We start from the raw sequence: 26,139 nt of genomic DNA, 5'->3' as shown, positions 1-26,139 counted from the left end.
AATAAAAGTAAAAAATAAAAAGGGGGGGTTTGGGCATTTTTTCTGCATGAGGAATCTTAGCACCCCTGAACCGTTGTTGGCATTGGCAGGGGATCAATCTCATTTGCAAAAAGCTGTAAAAGTATTTGAATAAATCACAAACTGTTATGTCCCTTTTAAAAACAGTTCTTAATTGATATATATATATATATATATATATATATATATATATATATATATATATATATATACAGTATATATATCAATAACACCACCTTCATTGTCTAAGTGTGTAAAATATATACTTTTACTTTATACTAAACCTTATAAGAAAAAAGAAATTGAAAAATGACTGTCATCTGCATAATGTTCTACTTCAGAAAAATGCTATAATAAAAACATTAGCACAATGAAACCACATGCATTTTCCAAGCAACTGATTAGCACACTAGCCCTAAATTTATTTAGCTTCTATTTAGAGTTGTATAATAGCCAGCATCAAACTGTGTGTCCACTTGACCTCTGCTGTGATTTAAGTATCATGAATCTTAGAACTTCCAGAGCAGAGTTAGAAGAGAAACCTCAAAGGGCTCTGTTTTTTGCATTCTGAAGAATAAACCTGCAACACAGCATATATTCTTGTGAGGAAAAATACACTTCTAAGCCTAAAATGAGTCCTCTATGAACAGGTTGCTCTAATGATAGCTGGAATTCAAAATTATGCATTTTTTATGTGTGCCACAGCATTGACTATCCATACCCAGAATGCCTTGCTTCTCAGTGGTGCCAGAATAAGCTTTATTGTCCATTTAGAGTAGCAGTGTTTAAATTATATTCCCCTCTCCATTAAGACCTACCATGGCATCTAATATCATTATTTATTGATTTATTTTGTAAGTTGGTTTTATATTTTTTATTAAGTTTATCAGATAAACCAGCATAGTTAAACTAAAACAATAATTTGGTCTACTAAAATGTATTGTCCTTGTTAAATTTTCATTTTTGTCTCTAATTTCCTATCTGAAAAAGTTGTGTATCTACTAAAATCTTTGCTAGAGTTTTCTAAGCCTGAAATGGAATTCAATTTCTGAAATAACCATATAACAAACTCAGTATTGTATGTTAGTATTGTAACATGCATTGTACATATTATGGGGCCTATTTAACAAAGGTCTGTTTGACCTGATCCGACAGTGAGGATCAGGCCCGACAGACCTCGCTGAATGCGGAGAGCAATACGCAGAAATCGATGAAGAAGAAAAAAACTTTTATACTTATATGAAAAACATTTAAATGAACAGGTAACATAATGACAACATTTTGCTACAATCTTTTAACAGATTAATATCAGCAGACTCCAAACATTATAAGAACAGAATAACACCGTGTTTGTTGCAACTGTTTTACAGTGGTCAAACTCCAGCCACCACTTTCCTTATTGTTTTATTATGTTAACAAAGTATTCATTGTTTGGCATCAGCAAAAATGATAAGAAAACAAAATAAAAAATAGGGACAAATATGTGTCAGGGTTAGGGTTGTTCAATTACAGGATAAAGGAAAAGGGAAGGGGATAAGAAGGGATTAGTGAGAACTCATTCCTGTATAGAGGTATACATATAAATATTCTGTATTGAATCAGCTATATAATACGATACATCATGTTTAAAATTAAACTTTATTCATTACAATTAAAAATGTAGGTGATATTTACATCATCAATAGCTACCACCACCTTAAGAACCTCCAAAAAACTAAAACCAGAACCGCTATGGGCTACCCCCCTGTATTCCTGCCCGATAGCTGGAATCGACGGCTTTAGGTGCCAGGGGTAGCTGAACACAGCCTTCTGGGATAGAATATGGTAAAATAAATATAAATAATTCTCTAATATATTGCACAAAAGCATTTCGGCCGTTACACCTCGGCCTTTCTCAATGTGACTGAAGATATTTTTAACAAGCCGAATGCCAGAGACTCGCCTCTTTTTAAACTCATCTTTGCCAATATTGGACCAATCAGAAGTCATTTTTCATACACGCCCCTTAATCGGCCAGTAATAACTATTCTTCTCTACTGATGTTTCTTAAGACCTGAGTACAGAGTGATTGGACCGTGTAATAATCCTCTGCAGTCAATCAACCATGCTCAGTACAACATGCCTTCCTGCTAACTCTTTGTTATTAATTGCCGTAAATCGGTTAGTGAGTAACAGAGGTTAAATATGAGTCTTATATATGAACAATATCTTTGAAAGTGCACACCAACAAGTTTTTAACTATTTACTGTTTTCTTACATTGTATAGCGGTTATTTGTCATAAAATACAAATGCAGACAGATAATACCTCTGTAACAATATGATCTATACTTTAACACAGGTCTTGGACTTGGATCTCATAGACTTTTCCAACTGAATCCTCTGCTCTCTGACATTTCATCCCTCTCTTGCCCAAACCTTGTTGCTTTACAGTATAATTCGGCACTAAAATCAACACGGGCTGCTGAACGGCAGTGGAGGAAATCACACACTTGTGCTGATTTCTGGGATTATAAATTCATCCTTAAATCCTACAACTCTGTGCTCAGCCTGGTCAAACAACTCTATTTTTCCTCCCTTGTGTCATCTCATGCATCCAACCCCAGAAAGCTGTTCTCAACTTTTAACTCCCTTCTACATTCACCTGCAACCCCGCCCACTACCAACCTCAATGCTCAGATTATTGCTGATCACTTCAAAAATAAAATTGACACCATTAGAATAGAGATCTGCACCTCACACCCTTCAAACCCAGCAATCCTACCCACCCCTTCTAGTACCAAAACTCTATGCTACTTCCCCCATGTAACAGAGGAAGAAGTCTCTGTACTCCTATCCTTGGCTCATCTCACAACCTGCCCACTTGACCCTATTCCTTCACAACTTATTGCCTCTCTCTCTGCTTCACTAACCCCTACCCCATCTCATCTCTTTAACCAATCTCTCACCGCTGGCACATTTCCGGATACATTCAAGCATTTAAGCATGTGTCAATCATACCAATCCTAAAAAAGCCCTCGCTTGACCCCTCCACCCCTTTTAACTATTGACCGGTCTCCTTACTTCCCTTTGCTTCAAAATTATTGGAACAACTGGTCTACAATCGGCTAACTCAATTTCTCACAACTAACTCCTTAATTGATCTATTACAATCTGGTTTCCGCCCTAAACACTCTTCAGAAACTGCTCTTGCTAAAGTAGCAAATGACCTGTTATCAGCTAAAGCAAAAGGCCACTACTCCTTACTAATTCTTCTTGACCTATCTGCTGCTTTTGACACAGTCAACCATCCTCTCCTCCTAAAAATACTACATTCATTTGGCATCCAAGACACAGCCCTCTCCTGGTTTTCCTCATATCTCTCTTTTCAGTTTAGTTTAACAACATATCTTGCGATCCTATGCCTCTCTCAGTTGGAGTACCGCAAGGCTCTGTCTTGTGTCCCTTGATTTTCTGACTCTATACATCCTCCCTTGGAAAACTTATAGCCTCCTTTGGATTCCAGTACCACTTATATGCTGATGATACCGAAATCTATCTTTCCTCTCCTGATATCTCTCCCTCTTTACTCAACCAGATTTCCAACTGCCTCTCTGCAATATACTCTTGGATGTCTTCACACTACCTCCAACTCAATCTGTCCAAAACTGAGCTGCTTCTTATTCCCACTCTCTTCGAGACATCCAACACCTGACATTTCTCTGACAGTTAGAGACTCTATTCTCAACACCTCACCCCAGGTCCACTGTCTTGGGGTCACACTAGACTCAGGACTCACATTAAACCCACATATACAAGTGCTTACCAAATCCTGCCGTTCACACCTACACAACATTTCCAGAATTCATCCCTTCCTTACTCAAAAAACGACAAAAATACTTATTCATTCCCTCATTTTGTCATGCATTGATTATTGCAACCAACTCCTAAATGGCCTTCCAAAACACCGCCTCTCCTCCCTTCAATCTATTATGAATGCTTCTGCTAGACTCATCCACCTAAGTCGCCGATCTACATCAGCGACTACGCTCTGCCAGTCTCTACACTGGCTCCCCATATACTCCAGAATACAGTTTAAAGTATTAACCCTAACTTACAAAGCACTAAACAGTCTAACTCCCAACTATATTTCCTCTCTTAATTGTGAAATATTCCCCATCCCGTCCTCTTCGATCAACCTCTGACCTACAGTACATCTCTCCACTCCTGTTATCTCTACGTCCCACTTCCGCCTCCAAGACTTTGCACGTGCTGCTCCTGTCCTCTGGAACACTCTACCCCACTTCATAAGACTGTCTCCAACCTTGTATAGCTTCAGACACTCGTTTAAAACTCACCTATTCAGAGAGGCGTATCATATCTTCTCCATCCCTCATCTGAACAAAACTAGTACATGAACTACCTGACTCACTACTGCAACTACAACTGATGTTATCAAGCTACCCCAACCTTATGTCTCTGCACCCTAAACCTGTAGACTGTGAGCTCTTCAGAGCAGGGCCCTCTTCCTCCTGTGCTAGATTTGTTTAGTTTTATGTTTTGTAGTTTTAGCAAAATGTTGTCATTGTATACCCCTATCATTGTACCCAGTGCTACGGAATTTGGTGGCGCTATACAAATAAATGATAATAATAATAACACAGTAAAAGTTTCGTAAACGATGGTTCTATGTGTATGTAATTGTAATTCAAAAGCGCCACATTATTGAGGGATCTGGTATGTATATTCCATCTACCATTAACCCTTTATTATTGGGTGCTGCAATTAATTTAACCATAGACCTGATACTTTTTCACCCACTCAGGGTGCACATCCAAATATAGGTTTATCATAGACATTGTGTGTGTTTATGCAGACTTGTACATAGTTGCTAGTTATATTATCTACCCATTCTTAAATATTGACATCTGCATTTATTACCATTTAGGCATATTGCAGTATTCACGTTTCTATAGACATGGTGTGTATCTATACAGACTTATTCATAAGTGTTTATTATGTTATCTTTCAAATATACAGAAGTGACATCTTCATTTATTTAGACATATTGTGGTATTCGCAGTACTATGTCATATGATAGATTTTATGTGACTCTTGTATCATCACAACTGTTTAATCTGTTACAAAGAAGAATCCAAAACACCCTGAATGTCTGTTGAATGTCTTACAACAGATTCAATATAATAGCCATGTAAAGGGCTGAACTTTATGTATGTACAAAATAACTCCTAAAACACAAAAGTCTTATAAATAAACCCAGAAATTATTGTTTTCAATCATGCCATGAGGCATGACTGTATTTAGTCTGAAAATCCATCTTGCTTCTTTTTTTAATAACGCCTGTTCGGTATTTTCCCCTCTGATACCTGATCTCAAAGTTTCCAGTCCCCAACATTTGAATGCTTTAGTGTTGCCTTCATGGTATTGTAAAAAATGTCTGGCAACACTGGTTATTTTTTTATCCTTTTCTACATCTTTACGTGCTATCCTAATATTGCTTGGATGTTCAGTCGTTCTCCTTCCCCAGCATCTAGTAGTCATACCTACATAGAATAAATTGCAATTACATGATACGCAGCAGATAACATTAGTGCTTTTGCACGTTATGTGATTGTTTATAGTCCATTTATTCTGAAACCTGTCAACTATGGTTTTTTTCTTAACCATATGTTGGCATATTTTGTAATTGCCACAAGCAATCGACTCTCTATATAGAGGTGATTTCTTTGCATTCCTATCAAAATGACTGGTAATAAGGCAATTGCTGAGACTGTTTGCTCTTCTGTAGGCAAAGAGTGTTTTTTCTGGAATGATTGACTGTAATTGTTCATCTGCTTGTAGGACATGCCAGTGTTTGTGTACTATGTTGGAAATGTGGTCACTCTGATTTGTAATCGTAGATATAAATCTGAGGGGGTTGGTTCCTTTAAATGACGTCATCCAAGATGGAATCCCTTCAATTCCGATTGGCTGATAGGATTCTATCAGCCAATCGGAATTAAGGTAGGAAAAATCCTATTGGCTGATGCAATCCGCCAATAGAATTGAAGTTCAATCCTATTGGCTGATGCAATCAGCCAATAAGATTGAGCTTGCATTCTATTGGCTGTTCCAATCAGCCAATAGAATGCAAGCTCAATTCTATTGGCTGATTGCATCAGCCAATAGGATTTTTCCTACCTTAATTCTGATTGGCTGATAGAATCCTATCAGCCAATCAGAATTGAAGGGACGCCATCTTGGATGACGTCATTTAAAGGAACCTTCATTCTTCAGTTTGACTTTGTTTGAAGAGGATGCTCCACGTCGGCTGGATTGAAGATGGACCCGCTTCGCTCCGGATGGATGAAGATAGAAGATGCCATCTGGATGAAGACTTCTGGCCATCTGGATGTCCTCTTCTGCCTGGATCGGATGAAGACTTCGGCCCCTCTGGAGGACCACTTGTGCCCGGCTGGGTGAAGCCATCTCAAGGTAGGGTGATCTTTAAGGGGTTAGGGTTAGGTTTTATTAAGGGGGGATTGGGTGGGTTTTAGAGTAGGGTTGGGTGTGTGGGTGGTGGGTTTTAATGTTGGGGGGTATTGTTTTTTTTTACAGGTTAAAGAGCTGATTACTTTGGGGCAATGCCCCGCAAAAGGCCCTTTTAAGGGCTATTTGTAATTAAGTGTAGGGTAGGGAATTTTATTATTTTGGGGGTATTTTTTATTTTATTAGGGGGATTAGAGTAGGTGTAATTAGTTTAAAAAAATGTAATTATTTTTTTATTTTCTGTAATTTAGTGTTTTGTTGTTTTTCATACTTTAGTTTATTTAATTTAATTATAATTAATTGTAGTTAGTTTAGGGAATTAATTTAATTATAGTGTAGTGTTAGGTGTTATTGTAGGTTAGGGTTTATTTTACAGGTATATTTGTATTTATTTTAGCTAGGTAGTTATTAAATAGTTAATAACTATTTAATAACTATTGTACCTAGTTAAAATAAATACAAACTTGCCTGTAAAATAAAAATAAATCCTAAGATAGCTACAATGTAACTATTAGTTATATTGTAGCTAGCTTAGGGTTTATTTTATAGGTAAGTATTTAGTTTTAAATAGGAATAATTTAATTAATTGTAGTAATTTTATTTATATTTATTTAAATTATATTTAAGTTAGGGGGTGTTAGGGTTAGGGTTAGACTTAGGTTTAGGGGTTAATACCTTTAATATAGTTGTGGCGACGTTGGGGGCGGAAGATTAGGGGTTAATAAATATAGGTAGGTGTCGGCGATGTTAGGGATGGCAGATTAGGGGTTAATAAAATTAAACTAGTGTTTGCGAGGCGGGAGTGCAGCGGTTTAGGGGTTAATATATTTATTTAAGTGGCGGCGATATCCGGTCGGCAGATTAGGGGTTAAAAACTTTATTTAAGTGTTTGCGATGTGGGGGGGGGGCTCGGTTTAGGGGTTAATAGGTAGTTTATGGGTGTTAGTGTACTTTTTAGCACTTTAGTTAAGAGTTTTATGTTACGGCGTTAGCCCATACAACTCTTAACTACTGACTTTTAAATGTGGTAGGAGTCTTGACAGGAGAGGGTGTACCGCTCACTTTCTCCAAGACTCGTAATACCGGCATTAGGCAAATCCCATTAAAAAGATAGGATACGCAATTGACGTAAGGGGATTTGCGGTATGCTCGAGTCGCAGAAGAAAAGTGAGCCAGACTCGTAATAGCAGCGGGCATTAAAAAGCAGCGTTGGGACCTCTCAACGCTGCTTTTTAAGGCTAACGCAAGACTCGTAATCTAGGCGATAGTGTTTTATATACAGTTTTTTTTACGTTGTTTTATTTTATTATTATTTATTTATGTATTTGGTAAAATCTAAGCAGCTCTGGTTGCTAAATAGGTTAAAATTAATTTAAAAAACAGTATTTTCAATGGTTGTCAGAGATATTAGGATGAATGTTATTTAACCAATACAGAATTTCTTAATGAGTTCTTTAAAATACAGCTGACTCTTTATATATGAAGCTTTAATAGCAGAGAGAGTATTTGTACATTTTAAATCTCTAAAGCTTCCAAGTGCTGGAAAATCTTACAAATGCAGATCCATATGGGATTCAAGCTAAGAATATAAGTGCAATGATCATACAGAATCCTACTTTAGACAATGCCCCTCATTTATCAAGCTGGGAAAGCAGCTTTGGGGCCACAGCGAACTAGCAGTGGACTTAAAGGGATAGTAAACCCATTTTTTTTCTTTCATGATTCAGATACTGCATGCAATTTTAAGCAACTTTCTAATTTACGCCTATAATTAATTTTTCTTTGTTCTCTTGGTATCTTTACTTGAATGTAAGCTAAGGAGCAGGTCCATTTTTGGTTCAGACCTGGGTTGCACTTGCTTATTGGTTAGCTGAATGTGAATTTGAAGTAAGACACCAATCACTAAGCACTAGCCGGGGTGTTGAAAAAAAAAGGGGCCGGCTCCTTGGCTTATATTCAAGTAAAGATACCAAAGAATGAAGAAAAATTGATAATAGGAGTAAATTAGAAAGTTGCTTAAAATTGCATACTCTATCTGAATCAAGAAAGCAAACATTTGGGTTTACTATCCCTTTAAGAATGCTGCTACTTAACCTGTCTGCCACCTAAAATGTGGCGGATTGAAATCATCCCGATCTGATTAGGATAATTGACAGACCTTGCTGCCGGACGATTTGTGCAATGTCAAATGTGTACAGCATATGCTGTCCCCTCGCAGTGAGGCACCACAAATCATGTCCACCGACCTTTCATAAGTGGAGCCCAATGTGTGAGTATGCTGTGTGTGTGCGTATATTTATATATTTAAAGTGAAGGTCAATTTGGATGAATTAGTGCCCGGTTTTTAATAAACCGATTAAAAACAAGGGCACTTTAATTCATCAAAATTGACATTTCACTGTTTACTTCAAAAACTTACCTTTTAATCCTGAATGCCGCTCCAGCGATTATCCCGGCCATCGGAAGCCTCTTCTTATGTCAGAAATGACAAATCCGGTGACAGCCTCCCCTTGCATATATATATATATATATATATATATATATATATATATATATATATATATATATATATATATATATATATATATATATATATATATATATATATATATATATATATATATATATATATATATATATATATATATATATATATATATATATATATAAAAGACAGAAGGGGACTGCACTCTCAGACTGGACCGGGTACACATCCCATGAAACTGTAACATGCTCAGCCCTGGGTGCTCATTGGCACTCACAGGAAGCTGTGCTGTCTCCAGAGTTACAGGCAGTTAACCCCAGACAGGTCTGGGTGCAAGAACCAAGTGAGTGCTGGACTTTCTCTGTGTGTTGTATTAATTTGTTTTGTAATTTTCCCTATGGTTCTTGCACCCAGGCCTGTCTGGGGTTAACTGCCTGTGACTCTGGGGACAGCACAACTTCCTGAGAGTGCCAGTGAGCACCCAGGGCTGAGCATGTTACAGGGTCATGGGATGTGTACCTGGTCCGTTCTGAGAGTGCAGTCCCCTGCGTGTTTTGTATATGTCTGGGGTGATTACATAAGCCTGTGCACCCTTCACTTGTTGCATTGTGTGGCTGTTTTAGGGTCCCAGGTTTTTGGAAGGGGCCTTGACGTGGTACCTGGGCTTTTCCCATTTGGCCAGATGCAGTAACTAACCCTTTTTATTTTTGCACCAGGAATGCAATTCAGTAACTCTGGTATTTGCATAAATATTTTTCCATTTTATACACTTTAATAATATTGGATAAAATGTTGCAAAAACGCTGCAAGCAATGCTATCATATGATAAAAGACTGGTGGAGTTTTGGGTAAAGTGAGACCCAAGTGTACTGGTAAGTTTGAAGCCTTAAGCTTTGTTTGATTCACTGTAATATTAGAAAGTGATGAAATGCCAGAGTTTAGTGCCCAAACACAAGAACATTAACAGAGCTGCCACTGTACTTTGATAAACTGCACTGAAAACATCCAGTCATTGCCAACACAAGAGCTAACAAATTAGTTCAAAATACAAAAGTAATTACAACAGGAATATCTAAGTGATTTTTGAAAAGTCACTCTCCATTAGGTGACCAAAGAGCCACATAATAGGTTTACTGCAGTTCTCCCTGTAAAATGACTAGTACTGTCATATATCATGAAAACCAATGCATTATATACATTTCCCTTTAAAACAAATCAATCTATTGGAGATTTTTGGGAAAAAATACACTAAATAGTGAATAGCACATTTTTAAAAACTCCAATTTATGTTGTAGTAATTTAAAGAGACATAGTAGTCAAAATTGAAATAGACATCAATGCATTTCAATTTGGAATAAATGCATTTATGCAAAAGACATGAATTAGAAGCATTCATTCAATATGCTTTATTACACAAAACAATGCTTTTCTACAAAGTATTACTTTGCACATGTTTATTGAGCATACTTAAAGGGCCAATATAGTGGAAACATGATTTGTTCTAATTTGTATGTAATTTTAGCATTAGCAAGCCTGCAACTGTATGGGCTAGATTACAAGTGGCGCTGTATTTTTTTTCTGCAATCACAAAAACACTGCTAGCATTAAAGGGATACTAAATCCAAAATTTTCATGATTCAGATAGAGCAGGCAATTTTAAACAACTTTCTAATTTACTCCTATTATCATTTTTTTCTTCTTTCTCTTGCTATCTTTATTTAAAAAGCAGGAATGTAAAGCTTAAGAACCGGACCATTTTTGGTTCATAACCTGGGTTACGCTTGCTTATTGGTTAGCTGAATGTGAATTTCAAGATTCAAATCAGCCAATAGGAATGTAAGGGTACCCCCATATTAAATTCGCTATTCACTGTGTGGCTGGAGACCATATGAAGAGCAGCTCCATGTTGAAGTTCAGAAGACGAGGACCAACGTTGCTGTCTCCATCACCGCCGGGATGAAGATGAAGCTCCACTGCCATCATCATCAGTGGGATTAGTATTAGTTTTTTTTTGGGGGGGGGGGGTTTATAGATTAGAGTTTTTATGTTTTTGGGCAGCAATATAGCTGGTTGTCCTTTTAAGGGCAATGCCCATCCAAATGCTCATTTTAGGGCACCTTGTAATTTAGTTTTTTTTAGATAAGTTTTTTTTTTGGGGGGGTTGGGGGTGTAATGTTAAAGGGCTAGTGGGGGTTTTCTCTAAAGAGCTGATTGCTTTAGTGCAATGCCCTACAAAAGGCCCTTTTAAGGGCTATTGTTAGTTTATTTTTAGAATGTTTTTTAAGGGGTATTAGAAGAGGATTAATTCTTTTATTTTTTGGGTAATTACTTTTTTATTTTCTGTAATATTTTTTATTTTTTTGTAAAGCTAGTTGTTTTTTTTAGTAATGTCAGGCATATTTTAAAGGTAATAATTGGTTTTATTTATTTTTGCAGGTAAGTTTTAATTTTTTTTTATGGTTGTATTTATTTTGTAATTTTTGGGTATTATTTTTTGTGTTAAGTTAGGGGGTGTTAGGTTTAGATAGGGGTTTAGATGATAGTTTATGACTTTGCGATGTGGGGGATTATCGTTTGGCGGTTAATAGTTATATTTAGTGTTTGCGAAGGGGGGTATGGTGGTTTAAGGGTAAATAGTTTGTTACTTTGTGATGTGGGGGATGGCGGTTTAGGGGTTAATAGTTCTATTTAGTGTTTGCCGTGTGGGGGTGGCGGTTTAGGGGTTAATAGTTTATTTAGATAGTTTGCTGTGTGGGGGTAGTGGTTTAGGGGTTAATAGTTTATTTATAAGTATAACTGTACTTTGTAATGTATTTTTGATTTGTTTTGTGCAACTTTTTAGTTTCAGAGAACAGTTAAACACAGTTTAAACAATCTTTTAATGAAAGTTCTGATAGACATATATTAAACCAGACAAATAATAAATGTTGTTTAAAGGGAATTTACAACCATGTACAAAGTAAGGGTTACAATTTCAGATTTTTTTAGACTCAGTTGAAATGTATTGCATATAAATGGGAATGATCTCTACCGTAGGGATTTCCTCATTAAAATAGACAACTCGTAAATTAAACAGTGCTCTATGAGAGCAGAACTTAAATTATTTTTGTTGTGGTTAAATAGCAGGCAATTTAAAGGGACACTAAAGTCAAAATTAAATCTTCATGATTCAGATAGAACATGCAATTTTAAGCAACTTTCCAATTTACTTCCATTAACAAAATGTGCACACTTTTATATTTACACTTTTTGAGTCACCAGCTCCTACAGAGCATGTGCAAGAATTCACAGAATATATGTCTATGCATTTGTGATTGGCTGATGGCTGCCACATGATACAGGAGGAGTGGAAATAGACATAACTTTAAATTTGTCAGAAAAAAAATCTACTAGACATTTGAAGTTCAGACTAAGAGGCCAATTTAACAAAGGTCTTGCGGACCTGATCCAACAGTGCGGATCAGGTCCACAAGACCTCGCTGAATGCAGAGAGCAATACGCTCTCCATATTCAGCATTGCACCAGCAGCTCACAAGAGCTGCTGGTGCCACGCCGCCCCCTGCAAACTCGCGGCCAATGGGCTGCCAGCAGGGGGGTGTCAATCAACCCGATCATACTCTATCGAGTTGAATTGCGGCGATATCTTTCCGCCTGCTCAGAGCAGGCGGACAGGGTTATGGAGCAGCGGTCTTTAGACCGCTGCTTCATAACTGCTGTTTCTGGCGAGTCTGAAGACTCGCCAGAAACACGGCCCTTCAAGCTCCATTCGGAGCTTGATGGATAGGCCTCTAAGTCTTTTCATCATGCATTTGTTGATTGTGCAAATCTACTGTATATACTGTTCCTTTAAAACACATTTTTCTAAATGTAAATTAACTGAGAAATGCATATTTCCAACAAATCAAAAGGGGAGTGTACCTAATGGTTCCCCTTTAAATTCATTGTTATTATTTGATGTACTTAGGTTTTCTATAATTAACAAATAAGGGTCTGTTAACTTTATTATTGCACAGAAGAACTGCATCAAGTGACATTTTTATAGGACTTTTTCAACTACAATGCAATGCAATGCAAAAATTGATGAATTAGGGATTCAAACAAGATTTTTCCCTTTTAGATAAAACAAGGTTTTAGATAAGGACTGAGTACACAAAAGAACAATTCTTAAATTAGAGCCTTAGTAAAGAAGGGGGTACATGCTGGGGATCATAATGTTCTTAAGATGAGGGTAATATTAATGGTTTTAGGGGAGGGGGGGGCTTGTTGTCCTGAGTTGAGGTCACTGTGGGTATTGGTGTGTGTGTGGATCATGTTGTGAGTTCTTGTGTTGGAGAAATCCATAATAGGGTTCTTAGAGTGTGGGGGTGGGTCACAGTGTAGATATTAAGGGGGGTTAGTGAGAGAGTCATGATGGTCTGTGTTACTTTAAAATTTGGCCCATTTTAATGGGCATGTCTTTGAGAACAACAGGTGATGGTTTAAAGAGCAAAACTTGCATTTTCAAATATAAAAATAAATATCAAGTTACAATTCTCCATACTTTAATACTTTGCAGTATGTATGCAAAGCATTTGGAACACATTAAGAGGCAATACAATTTATGATAGACATAGAGTGGTCCTAAATATATGATAACTCAAAATAGCTGGAATTGTTAATATACAGATATAAATATACCCTCATTCTTTTAAAATGAATGAGTTTATATGTACTAATTGATAAGTCTTGTTTAATATAGTTACTTTTCCTGAGAGAGAGTGTGTATAAGTGAACTGCTCCTGGAAAATACTCCCTTTATTGATAGTGTATATGAGAAGCCCATATATGCTCTCTTGGGCTCTGAGCCCAGTTTATGATACATTATTAGATACATTATTAAAAGCTGTTAGTTTCACACCTATTATTATTTATATAAAGTTTATTAGAGGCATGTTATAATGACCTGACAAAACCACACATGATAATGCAAATATCTCGGGAAAAAAAATAATCTTTGAAAATGTACTCATTGAATTTAGAGCAAAAATGAACACTGTAATATGCACCTTAATTATTTTATTAATACACTGTACCTGATCTTCAGCTCAGTGAAAAGAATTGTATGGATATTTCCAACTTAGCCCTGGAGCAATACTGTGTGAATATAAAGTTAGTTATATGGTAATTATACCTCACATTCCCAGAAGAGCTGAAATAAGTAAAACAGGGGTTATGCTAGTATATTTATATAACACTGTTATACAGGAATTACTCTGGTGGCCTGTTAACTGACCTATTATTTTAGCAACCTGATTTACAGATTGCCTAACACTAAATACATGTGTTGATGTTGCCTTTTTACCTTACATTGGCGGTCATCATCTATTAGTTTAGACACCTATGATTTATGGCTTGTTTATGCATTAGTATTCTGCTTGATTTGTAAAGTAATAGTTTGCTGTTAAGCAGCACATTGTGAATTAAACAATCAAATTGTCTGTTCTCTTAATAATCTTTGTTCACACTTCCTTTTGCTTCCCCCTACAAACCTGTTCTCTCAAGCTATACCCACAGGTCCTAAGTTTTCCTCAAGCTACACTGATGCTGCTGTTGATCTCCCCACACCTGCAGTTCTCTTAACCCTTTCTGCACTCCCTTTGTTGTCCTCACAATATTGTTATCTGTACCTGTAAGTTGCTGGCTATGGGTGGTAGGTGATGTCACATAATGGTCAACCAAAACCTCTAATTTAGGCTGCACCCTTGACTTCACTAAGTATATTTTTCACACCTGAGCAGTTATTTATCCCCTTGGCTGTTATTTACATACTAATCAATAATATGACCTATTGGCTGTCAGTAGCACAGTAAGGATTGAACCCCTTGACTGCCAGAAGCACATATAGATCTGCTATTTAGCACCCTTGTGGCTGTCAGTAACACATAGACTAGAGCATGTGAAGTGTAACTTCTTTCTAAGCCATATTTACAATTTAAGGGACACTGAACCCAATTTTTTATTTAAAGGGACACTGTAAGTAAATATTTTCTATGCCTGTTACTAAATAACTACCCCAAATACTCTTTTTATCAATAGCATTTCATTAACATATCTCTACCGTATATCAGAAATCTTGTCTGCAAATTTAATTGTTTTCCAAACCCACTCCGTGGGTATCCTTTGCTCTGTACCAATCCGTTTACAATACCTAGGTTCCAAAATGGCGCTTTAAACACAAAGTTATTGGTTTAAGTATTTTGAACATGCAGTGCTGAAAATAGTGGGCAGGATAACGTGACAACATCGGCGAATAAAAGATATAACTTTAAGAACGTTATGAAACTTCGTTTTGGAGAAAATATAGGTCAGTATGTTTTAATTAATGTTTATTAACTTTAATATGTTAGTTGTTTAGCTTAAAAATTATAACAGAAAGTAATCCTTTAATGATTCAGATAGAGCATTTAATTTTAAGCAATTTTCTTATTTACTCCTAGTATCACTTTTTCTTTGTTCTCTTGGTATCTTTTTTTGAAAAAAAACAGGAGTGTTAATTTAGGAGCCAGCCCATTTTTGGCTACATTTCGCCATCCATCAGCAAGCACTACCCACATACTGAACCAAAGATGGGCTGGCTCGTAAGCTTACATTCCTGCTTTTTCAAATAAAGATGCCAAGAGAACAAAGAGCATTGATAATAAGAGTAAATAAGAAGGTTGATAAAAATCGCATGTTCTATCTGAATCATGAAAGAAAAAAATTGGGTTCAGTATCCCTTTAATAGAGGTATAGGAGGCCTGTTCATTTAGCTGACACTCAAAGGGCTTTAAAAAATGGACAAAGTAGTTCTCATTGTTCAGCTTCCTCCAGAAAGAAACATTATACTGAAAAATGAATTCCACACAAAATGTTACTTGTGTGTAACAAAGCAATGCATTGTATTTTTATTTATTTTGCCTGCTTTTCCTGTACTTTAACTCAGAAAATTTTGTTTTTTCCACTGTCCTCATAGAGTCTGCAATGCAATCTAAAGGCTTCAGATTGATGATCCTGCACCATTCTGCCCAGTTATTACTAGATCCATACAGGAGATAATTTATATTTACCCTTAATTATCTACATAAACAAAACTCAAGATAGCTTTTCAAAGGGTGTGTCCCTTGATTGCAATATAAAGCACTGCTGTAAAGACTAGATAACCAACTAGTGAGTAACCAATGTTCAGATACACACACACACACACACATATATATATATATATATATATATATATATATATATATATATATATATATATATATATATATATATATATATATATATATATATAAATATAACTCACACATGCCACCTTTATCTGTTTTTTGCTTTATTTTTTGTGTGTTTTTTTTACTTACATACACACAATAACAACATCTGCCTGTGCATGAGACAGGTCAATCTCTCTGTGAAAACTGAATTGCTGATGAGACTTGACAGGGAAACATTTTTGGATTTAATCCCTCTAACCCCATCTAACAGTACTCTGCTCTTCACTCATCTGTGAGCTCCTATAGCCTTCCTCTCCCTGCAATTGTCAGTTATTGTTAAAAATGTGCAATACTCACTGAATAAAAAAAAAATATAATCTTTTTTACACCATTTTTATTGAAAAACATTTTTTTTTTAAATCAGATTTTGCAAATTGATGAAATTTCTGTGTCAAAAGAACACAATATGACAAGGCTCCTCTTTAAATACTGCTTCACTTCAAAGTGATGTTTCCTCAAACTACATCATGTTAAGTCCAAAACATGTAACAGCAATATTTAACCCTATGTGTTGCCTAATGTATGAGTGAGTTTTCAAGTGCATTGTTATGACCTGAGACAAAACATATCTTTAGTACTAAAATACAATATTAATGTTTGTTTCCTTTCATAAGCTGTCACATGCTATAAAAAACATGTGCATTATTTAAGGTAGTGTTGCAGATCTTTCAGTTTCTAAGCACAGCACTGTACCGTATCTAGATATCTGTTTCCTTTCAGAGCATTGCATGGTTGGAGCACTATCACTAGTTTTTTGCAAGATAGTTCAGGCAAGAGCCCATTCTATTGTCATTTGATCAACACAAAGAAGTTTTCTCTTGTGGCTCCATTATTTGGAATGCATGGTCATCTACAATTCCTCATCCGGTCGTGAGAAAAAAAAAGGTTATTTTATCCCCTTTTTCTTAAAGGAAAATGCCCTTGTCCTTGAAGCATCTGCAGCAGATTTGCCGGCTGCTCTATTGGTTTCCTTAGGGGAAACACAGAATCGCAGCTCATTTTCTTCCTTCCATAAATTAAGTAATGTTGGAGTAAAACTAAAATGATGACAATGAGATGGAAGACAATATGGACATATGGCTTTGCAAGACCAGAAAATTGTGCCTCCTAAAGAAATACTCACCGGGGCATGAGCTGTGTTCACTTAAAGGGCCACTAAAGCCAAAATCTTTCTTTCATGATTCAGATAGAGAATAGAAATTTAAACAACATTACAATTAACTTCTATTATTTATTTTGCTTCATTTTTTAGATATCCTTTGTTGAAGAAAAAGCAATGCACATGGTGAGCCAATCACACGAGGCTTCTATTTGCAGCAACCAATCAGCAGCTACTGAGCATATCTAAATATGTTTTTCAGCAAAGAATATCAAGAGAATAAAACAAATTAGATAATATAAGTAAATTAGAAAGATGTTTAAAATTGCATTCTCTTTCTAAATCATGAAAGAAAAAATGTGGGTTTCATGTCCCTTTAAGTGTCAGCTTTATCAGCAGTGAGAGAAAGCTCTCCAATGCATCTGATATTCTATGATATCTTTTTTATAAGATTGTACATATGCATTGTAAAAGTCCTTCATACAGAATTTTATGTGTGTGTGTGTGTGTATGTGTGTGTGTGTATATGTGTGTGTATATATATATATATATATATATATATATATAAACTATGAAACAATGGAAAGTGACCCTCAAAGATAACAGTGTGAGGAACTAGAGTTTGCTTATGAGATTATCACATGTGACCAGGGTGCAGGCAAAAATATTTTATAAATCCAAAGCAGACATGCACTTGCTGGAATTTGTGAAAATGTGCTTTATTAGGCACACAAAAAATGACAAGTAACGTTTCAGACATCTCATCCCTTTATCAGACAAAGTCTGACAGTCATACACACATTGACTGAGGTGTGTAATGTTGTATTTTAGTATAAATGTGATGGGGGAAAATGCTCACTAATAGATTGTATAATCTGGTATCTGATTGTGCAATACACCTAGATCATAAATTGATAATAATGGTTACTTGGCACAAAAAGATGCATTAAAAAATCAAATTAGGTAATCATCATTTTTATTAAATAAATTAATTATCTGTTCTGTTTTACTTTTGCTTTAACTCTGTATCCTTTGCTTCTATGAATTCTGTGAAAACCCCTGTAACTTCTTGACATATCTGCTAAATACTTATTTTATTATGATAGTTTTTCACGTTTGTTCAGATTTGACTTTTATATTCTATACAGATGTCAGACTGATTAAGCAGTTCTAATATTAACTCTTCATATCATTTGGAATGGCTTAGAAAAACAACCACTGATGTTCCTCTTGTTTTTTTCATTGCAAACTTATGGAATGGGGGACAAAACTGGTTTACAACAGTTTAATAAACAATTAAATAAGTCCCAACAACATAAATTGCATCCCTCAGTAAAATATCTAACCATTGAATGGTGTAAAGTACCACAAGCAGACATTAACTTCTGACTGCTTTTCATCATTTGACAAAATAAGAGAGAGGATATCAAAAAGTCAGTCCTAGCAAGGGCTGCAAAGATTTTCATTTTTAAAAGAATAATTGAAATAACTTGCTATTCTAGGAGTAGTAAAGCACAAGAGTATGATAATCACTTTCATATGCATAATCACTCATGTGATAACTGTCAGGGCTGGTCAGCTGCTCTTAGTATAACTGAACCAATAGTAGACATAATAAACTGATAACACAAATGATTAACCCATTCCATTCTGACAGCAGGTAGAATAGAGACAAGGGAGCAAGTGACTTACCGAAAAGCCTGCCCAGAAGGGACACGAATGCCTAACCCTGGCCGAGGTGGTAAGAGCCAAAGCCGCGAAACTGACAGCCACAATGAGACATCCTAGCACCATCTGTGAGACCCCAAGGCACAGCATGATGCGGGAGCGTGTACGGTATTCCCTGAGACGGGACAGGCTGCGGGACAAGGCAGCTGGGCTCAGGGAGCGCGTACCGGGCATGGCAGTTAGAGGCATCATGGCTATCAGCAGGAAGATGATCCTCCCTGATAGAGGAGCCCTGACTGGTAATCGCTGTTAGCTGGTCCCCAAAGTGATCTGCTTCCCTTACCACACTTAGCACAGAATAAGCAGCCTTGTATTTCAAAGTGATCCCAAAATACGAGATGGAGAAAGCAAGGTGGTCACTTATGGCAGCAGAAAGCCCTCAAAGCCTCAGTACTAGGTGCAAAGTATAAGTTCTATGTGAACTGACTCCCGAGAGTGTTGTCCCCTAGATCCCAAGATCATTAAAGACTGAAAAACTAGACCACAATAATTAAAATAAACATGGAGAGCAAAGTGATCTCGCATAATGTGGTAATATGATATAGCCCCATGATCCACAAATACTCATAAGCAGATGTATGATCACTTCTTGCAGGGTCCACGATCCAAGGTGACCAGAAAGTCAAAAATGCTGGGTAAGAATCCACAGTTTAAGTGTGTCGATTAAACCAACCACGAGTTTATACATTAGCCACTAGTCAGTCTTGTAATCCTAGATGATCACAGTTAGGAAGATCACAATATTTTCACTAGATGTCAATACATCAGGTTAGACACAAAGCAATAGAGAAGAGTAGTTAACCCCACAGCTCGAGTTGCACAGTCTAATAGGCAGCCACATCAGCCTGTCAAACACGATCAGTTTCACACACAAGAGCTCAGAACGAGCAGTGTGAGGAGATCACTGCGCATCAATCAATAGGAGAAACCATGGAAGATCCAGAGTGTTTACAGCCAGCAGCCTAAGCCACACACAATGGGATTCGCGTGCGATCAGATAGTGTGATCTCTCCCACAGCCTGCACTTGTCCTCACTCCAGGTGATGTTACTGTAAGTGCATCTCCTTCCTCTCCTGGCAAGGACGCAGCTGAGCTCAGGCACCAATAAGCACAAGCCCCCTAGACTGCTGGATAGCACGGCATATGCAGTGGGGCTGTCACTAGAGAGTCTCCAGCAGTATAAGGCACAGTAGGGATCACATCAGCCCCGTGTGTGTTAGTAGCAACCCCATGGCAGAGGCAAACAGTGTGATGAAGTCACTTCTAAATAAACACTGGGCGGAGAGACTACGAGAAGGAAAGACATAGGAAGCTGAGGGGTTGGAGCCCAGGGAATAGTGATCTGTGCAGTCTCAGCTGTGATCTGCTTGCTGAAGGAGGTGATTTACAGTCCCGGGCATCCAGCTCTGTCAGTGCTAACCAACGCCAGGCTGCTCTGCAAGTGATTGCTGCTCCTCCATGTGCTGTCAAAGGGGAGGGGATACGGAGTGGAGATGCTGTCTTTCCCCATTGCTATCATTCACTCTGCCTATCCCACCAAAGTACCAATTTATCTATATAATTGTTGCTAGCTACCCCTCAGTGCAGCCACCAAGCAGGATTCACTCTTTAACTCTTGAATAGAAATACAGAGGTTAATATAAAACAGTAAGTTATATAATGAAATTTGACTATAGTTAACCATATTTACATGTGAGAATTAAGTCTGAATCGTATTTTTGTGCATAAATAACAATGAAATACATTTGGAAAACAAATTAGCAGGAATGAATAAAGCCATAGCAATTTTTGGATAAAATACTTATTTTGAGGTGAGTGGTAGAGAAAGGGATTTACCCGACTTAATAGTTTAAAGTCAAGAATAATGTATGCAAATAGGCAATTTTTTGGCTGTGTACAATTAAAACTCTTTCTTAAATCTTTCATTTAATATATCAGCACTGTTTCACTAATTAAACTTTTAAGAACTATAATAAGCCTGTATTAATAATTATAACCTCCACACCTAGCACAGTATTGCATGGTGAGAGAACCTGTCAGTACCTACTGTATAGGCACACACTGCTGAGAGAACCTGTCAGTACCTACTGTATAGACACACACTGCTGAGAGCCTGTCAGTACCTACTGTATAGACACACACTGCTGAGAGACCCTGTCAGTATCTACTGTATAGACAAACACTGCTGAGAGAACCTGTCAGTACCTACTGTATAGACACACACTGCTGAGAGACCCTGTCAGTATCTACTGTATAGACACACACTACTGAGAGACCCTGTCAGTACCTACTGTATAGACACTCACTGCTGAGAGACCCTGTCAGTACCTACTGTATAAGCACACACTGCTGAGAGAACCTGTCAGTACCTACTGTATAGGCACACACTGCTGAGAGAACCTGTCAGTACCTACTGTATAGACACACACTGCTGAGAGCCTGTCAGTATCTACTGTATAGTCACACACTGCTGAGAGACCCTGTCAGTATCTACTGTATAGACAAACACTGCTGAGAGAACCTGTCAGTACCTACTGTATAGACACACATTGCTGAGAAAACCTGTCAGTATCTACTGTATAGACACACACTGCTGAGAGACCCTGTCAGTATCTACTGTATAGACAAACACTGCTGAGAGAACCTGTCAGTACCTACTGTATAGACACACACTGCTGAGAGCCTGTCAGTATCTACTGTATAGACACACACTGCTGAGAGACCCTGTCAGTATCTACTGTATAGACAAACACTGCTGAGAGAACCTGTCAGTACCTACTGTATAGACACACACTGCTGAGAGAACCTGTCAGTATCTACTGTATAGACACACACTGCTGAGAGACCCTGTCAGTATCTACTGTATAGACACACACTACTGAGAGACCCTGTCAGTACCTACTGTATAGACACTCACTGCTGAGAGACCCTGTCAGTACCTACTGTATAAGCACACACTGCTGAGAGACCCTGTCAGTACCTACTGTATAAGCACACACTGCTGGGAGACCCTGTCAGTACCTACTGTATAAGCACACACTGCTGAGAGACCCTGTCAGTACCTACTGTATAAGCACACACTGCTGAGAGACCCTGTCAGTACCTATTGTATAAGCACACACTACTGCAGAGACCCTGTCAGTACCTACTGTATAAGCACACACTACTGAGAGACCCTGTCAGTACCTACTGTATAATCACACACTACTGAGAGACCCTCTCAGTACCTACTGTATAAGCACACACTACTGAGAGACCCTGTCAGTACCTACTGTATAAGCACACACGTCTGAGAGACCCTGTCAGTATCTACTGTATAAGCACACACTACTGAGAGACCCTGTCAGTATCTACTGTATAAGCACACACTGCTGAGACCCTGTCAGTACCTACTGTATAGACACACACTGCTGAAAGACCCTATCAGTATTTACTGTATAGACACACACTGCTGAAAGACCCTATCAGTATTTACTGTATAGACACACACTGCTGAGAGACCCTGTCAGTATCTACTGTATAGGCACACACTGCTGAGAGAACCTGTCAGTACCTACTGTATATGCACACACTGCTGAGAGACCCTGTCAGTACCTACTGTATAGACACACACTGCTGAGAGACCCTGTCAGTATCTACTGTATAGACACACACTACTGAGAGACCCTGTCAGTATCTACTGTAAAGACACACACTACTGAGAGACCCTGTCAGTACCTACTGTATAATCACACACTACTGAGAGACCCTCTCAGTACCTACTGTATAAGCACACACTACTGAGAGACCCTGTCAGTACCTACTGTATAAGCACACACTACTTAGAGACCCTGTCAGTACCTACTGTATAAGCACACACTGCTGAGAGACCCTGTCAGTACCTACAGTATAAGCACACACTACTGAGAGACCCTGTCAGTACCTACTGTATAATCACACACTACTGAGAGACCCTCTCAGTACCTACTGTATAAGCACACACTACTGAGAGACCCTGTCAGTACCTACTGTATAAGCACACACTGCTGAGAGACCCTGTCAGTAATGTATAAGCACACAATTCTGAGAGACCCTGTCAGTATCTACTGTATAAGCACACACTACTGAGAGACCCTGTCAGTACCTACTGTATAGACACACACTGCTGAAAGACCCTATCAGTATTTACTGTATAGACACACACTGCTGAGAGACCCTGTCAGTATCTACTGTATAGGCACACACTGCTAAGAGAACCTGTCAGTACCTACTGTATAAGCAGACACTACTGAGAGACCCTGTCAGTACCTACTGTATACTCACACACTGCTGAGAGACCCTGTCAATACCTACTATATACTCACACACTGCTGAGAGACCCTGTCAATACCTACTGTATAGACACACCCTGCTAAGAGAACCTGTCAGTACCTACTGTGTAGACACACACTGCTGAGAGGCCTGTCAGTACCTACTGTAAATACACACACTGCCGAGAGACCCTGTCAGTACCTACTGTATAGGCACACACTGCTGAGAGACACTGTCAGTACCTACTGTATAGGCACACACTGCTGAGAGACCCTGTCAGATACGTATTATATGGGCACACACTGCTGAGAGACCCTGTCAATACCTACTGTATAAACACACACTGCTGAGAGACCCTTTCAGTACCTACTGTTGAAGCATACACTGCTGAGAGACCCTGTCAGTATCTACTGTATATGCACACACTGCTGAGAGACCCTGTCAGTATCTACTGTATAGGCACACACTGCATAGAGACCCTGTCAGTACCTACTTTATAGACACACACTATTGAGAGACCCTGTCAGTATCTACTATATAGGCACACACTGCTGAGAGACCCTGTCAGTACCTACTTTATAGACACACACTGCTGAGAGACCCTGTCAGTATCTACTATATAGGCACACACTGCTGAGAGACCCTGTCAGTACCTACTATATAGGCACACACTTCTGAGAGACCCTGTTAGTATCTACTGTATTAGCACACACTGCTGAGAGACCCTGTCAGTACCTACTGTATAAGCACACACTACTGGGAGAACCTGTCAGTACCTACTGTAAAGACACACACTGCTGAGAGAACCTGTCAGTATCTACTGTATAGACACACACTGCTGAGAGACCCTGTCAGTACCTACTGTATAGACACACACTGCTGAGAGAACCTGTCAGTATCTACTGTATAGACACACACTGCTGAGAGAACCTGTCAGTATTTACTGTATAGACACACACTGCTGAGAGACCCTATCAGTATTTAATGTATAGACACACACTGCTGAGAGAACCTGTCAGTACCTACTGTATAGACACACACTGCTGAGAGAACCTGTCAGTATCTACTATATAGACACACACTGCTGAGAGAACCTGTCAGTATTTACTGTATAGACACACACTGCTGAGAGACCCTATCAGTATTTACTGTATAGACACACACTGCTGAGAGACCCTATCAGTATTTACTGTATAGACACACACTGCTGAGAGAACCTGTCAGTACCTACTGTATAAGCACACACTGCTGAGAGACCCTGTCAGTACCTACTGTATAAGCACACACTACTGCAGAGACCCTGTCAGTACCTACTGTATAAGCACACACTACTGAGAGACCCTGTCAGTACCTACTGTATAATCACACACTACTGAGAGACCCTGTCAGTACCTACTGTATAAGCACACACTACTGCAGAGACCCTGTCAGTACCTACTGTATAAGCACACACTACTGAGAGACCCTGTCAGTACCTACTGTATAATCACACACTACTGAGAGACCCTCTCAGTACCTACTGTATAAGCACACACTACTGAGAGACCCTGTCAGTACCTACTGTATAAGCACACACGTCTGAGAGACCCTGTCAGTATCTACTGTATAAGCACACACTACTGAGAGACCCTGTCAGTATCTACTGTATAAGCACACACTGCTGAGACCCTGTCAGTACCTACTGTATAGACACACACTGCTGAAAGACCCTATCAGTATTTACTGTATAGACACACACTGCTGAAAGACCCTATCAGTATTTACTGTATAGACACACACTGCTGAGAGACCCTGTCAGTATCTACTGTATAGGCACACACTGCTGAGAGAACCTGTCAGTACCTACTGTATATGCACACACTGCTGAGAGACCCTGTCAGTACCTACTGTATAGACACACACTGCTGAGAGACCCTGTCAGTATCTACTGTATAGACACACACTACTGAGAGACCCTGTCAGTATCTACTGTAAAGACACACACTACTGAGAGACCCTGTCAGTACCTACTGTATAATCACACACTACTGAGAGACCCTCTCAGTACCTACTGTATAAGCACACACTACTGAGAGACCCTGTCAGTACCTACTGTATAAGCACACACTACTTAGAGACCCTGTCAGTACCTACTGTATAAGCACACACTGCTGAGAGACCCTGTCAGTACCTACAGTATAAGCACACACTACTGAGAGACCCTGTGAGTACCTACTGTATAATCACACACTACTGAGAGACCCTCTCAGTACCTACTGTATAAGCACACACTACTGAGAGACCCTGTCAGTACCTACTGTATAAGCACACACTGCTGAGAGACCCTGTCAGTAATGTATAAGCACACAATTCTGAGAGACCCTGTCAGTATCTACTGTATAAGCACACACTACTGAGAGACCCTGTCAGTATCTACTGTATAAGCACACACTGCTGAGACCCTGTCAGTACCTACTGTATAGACACACACTGCTGAAAGACCCTATCAGTATTTACTGTATAGACACACACTGCTGAGAGACCCTGTCAGTATCTACTCTATAGGCACACACTGCTAAGAGAACCTGTCAGTACCTACTGTATAAGCAGACACTACTGAGAGACCCTGTCAGTACCTACTGTATACTCACACACTGCTGAGAGACCCTGTCAATACCTACTATATACTCACACACTGCTGAGAGACCCTGTCAATACCTACTGT

The 26,139-nt window shown here is 38.4% G+C and overlaps 1 protein-coding gene across 1 annotated transcript in view; it reads right to left on the bottom strand.

Moving 5' to 3' along the window:
* Window positions 1-19,653, bottom strand: part of ENTREP2 (endosomal transmembrane epsin interactor 2) — a 1,562,546-nt gene extending 1,542,893 nt beyond the window's left edge. Inside the window, exon 1 of the mRNA XM_053717551.1 lies at window positions 19,110-19,653. Within this exon, the coding sequence (XP_053573526.1) occupies window positions 19,110-19,337 (228 nt within the window). The 5' untranslated portion in view covers window positions 19,338-19,653. The remainder of the gene's footprint in view (window positions 1-19,109) is intronic.
* Between the last annotated feature and the right edge of the window lie 6,486 nt (window positions 19,654-26,139).

Source organism: Bombina bombina, chromosome 6 (assembly GCF_027579735.1).
Source record: "Bombina bombina isolate aBomBom1 chromosome 6, aBomBom1.pri, whole genome shotgun sequence".
In the NCBI taxonomy this organism is placed as follows: Eukaryota; Metazoa; Chordata; class Amphibia; order Anura; family Bombinatoridae; genus Bombina; species Bombina bombina.
This window is presented reverse-complemented; position numbering and strand designations above follow the sequence as displayed.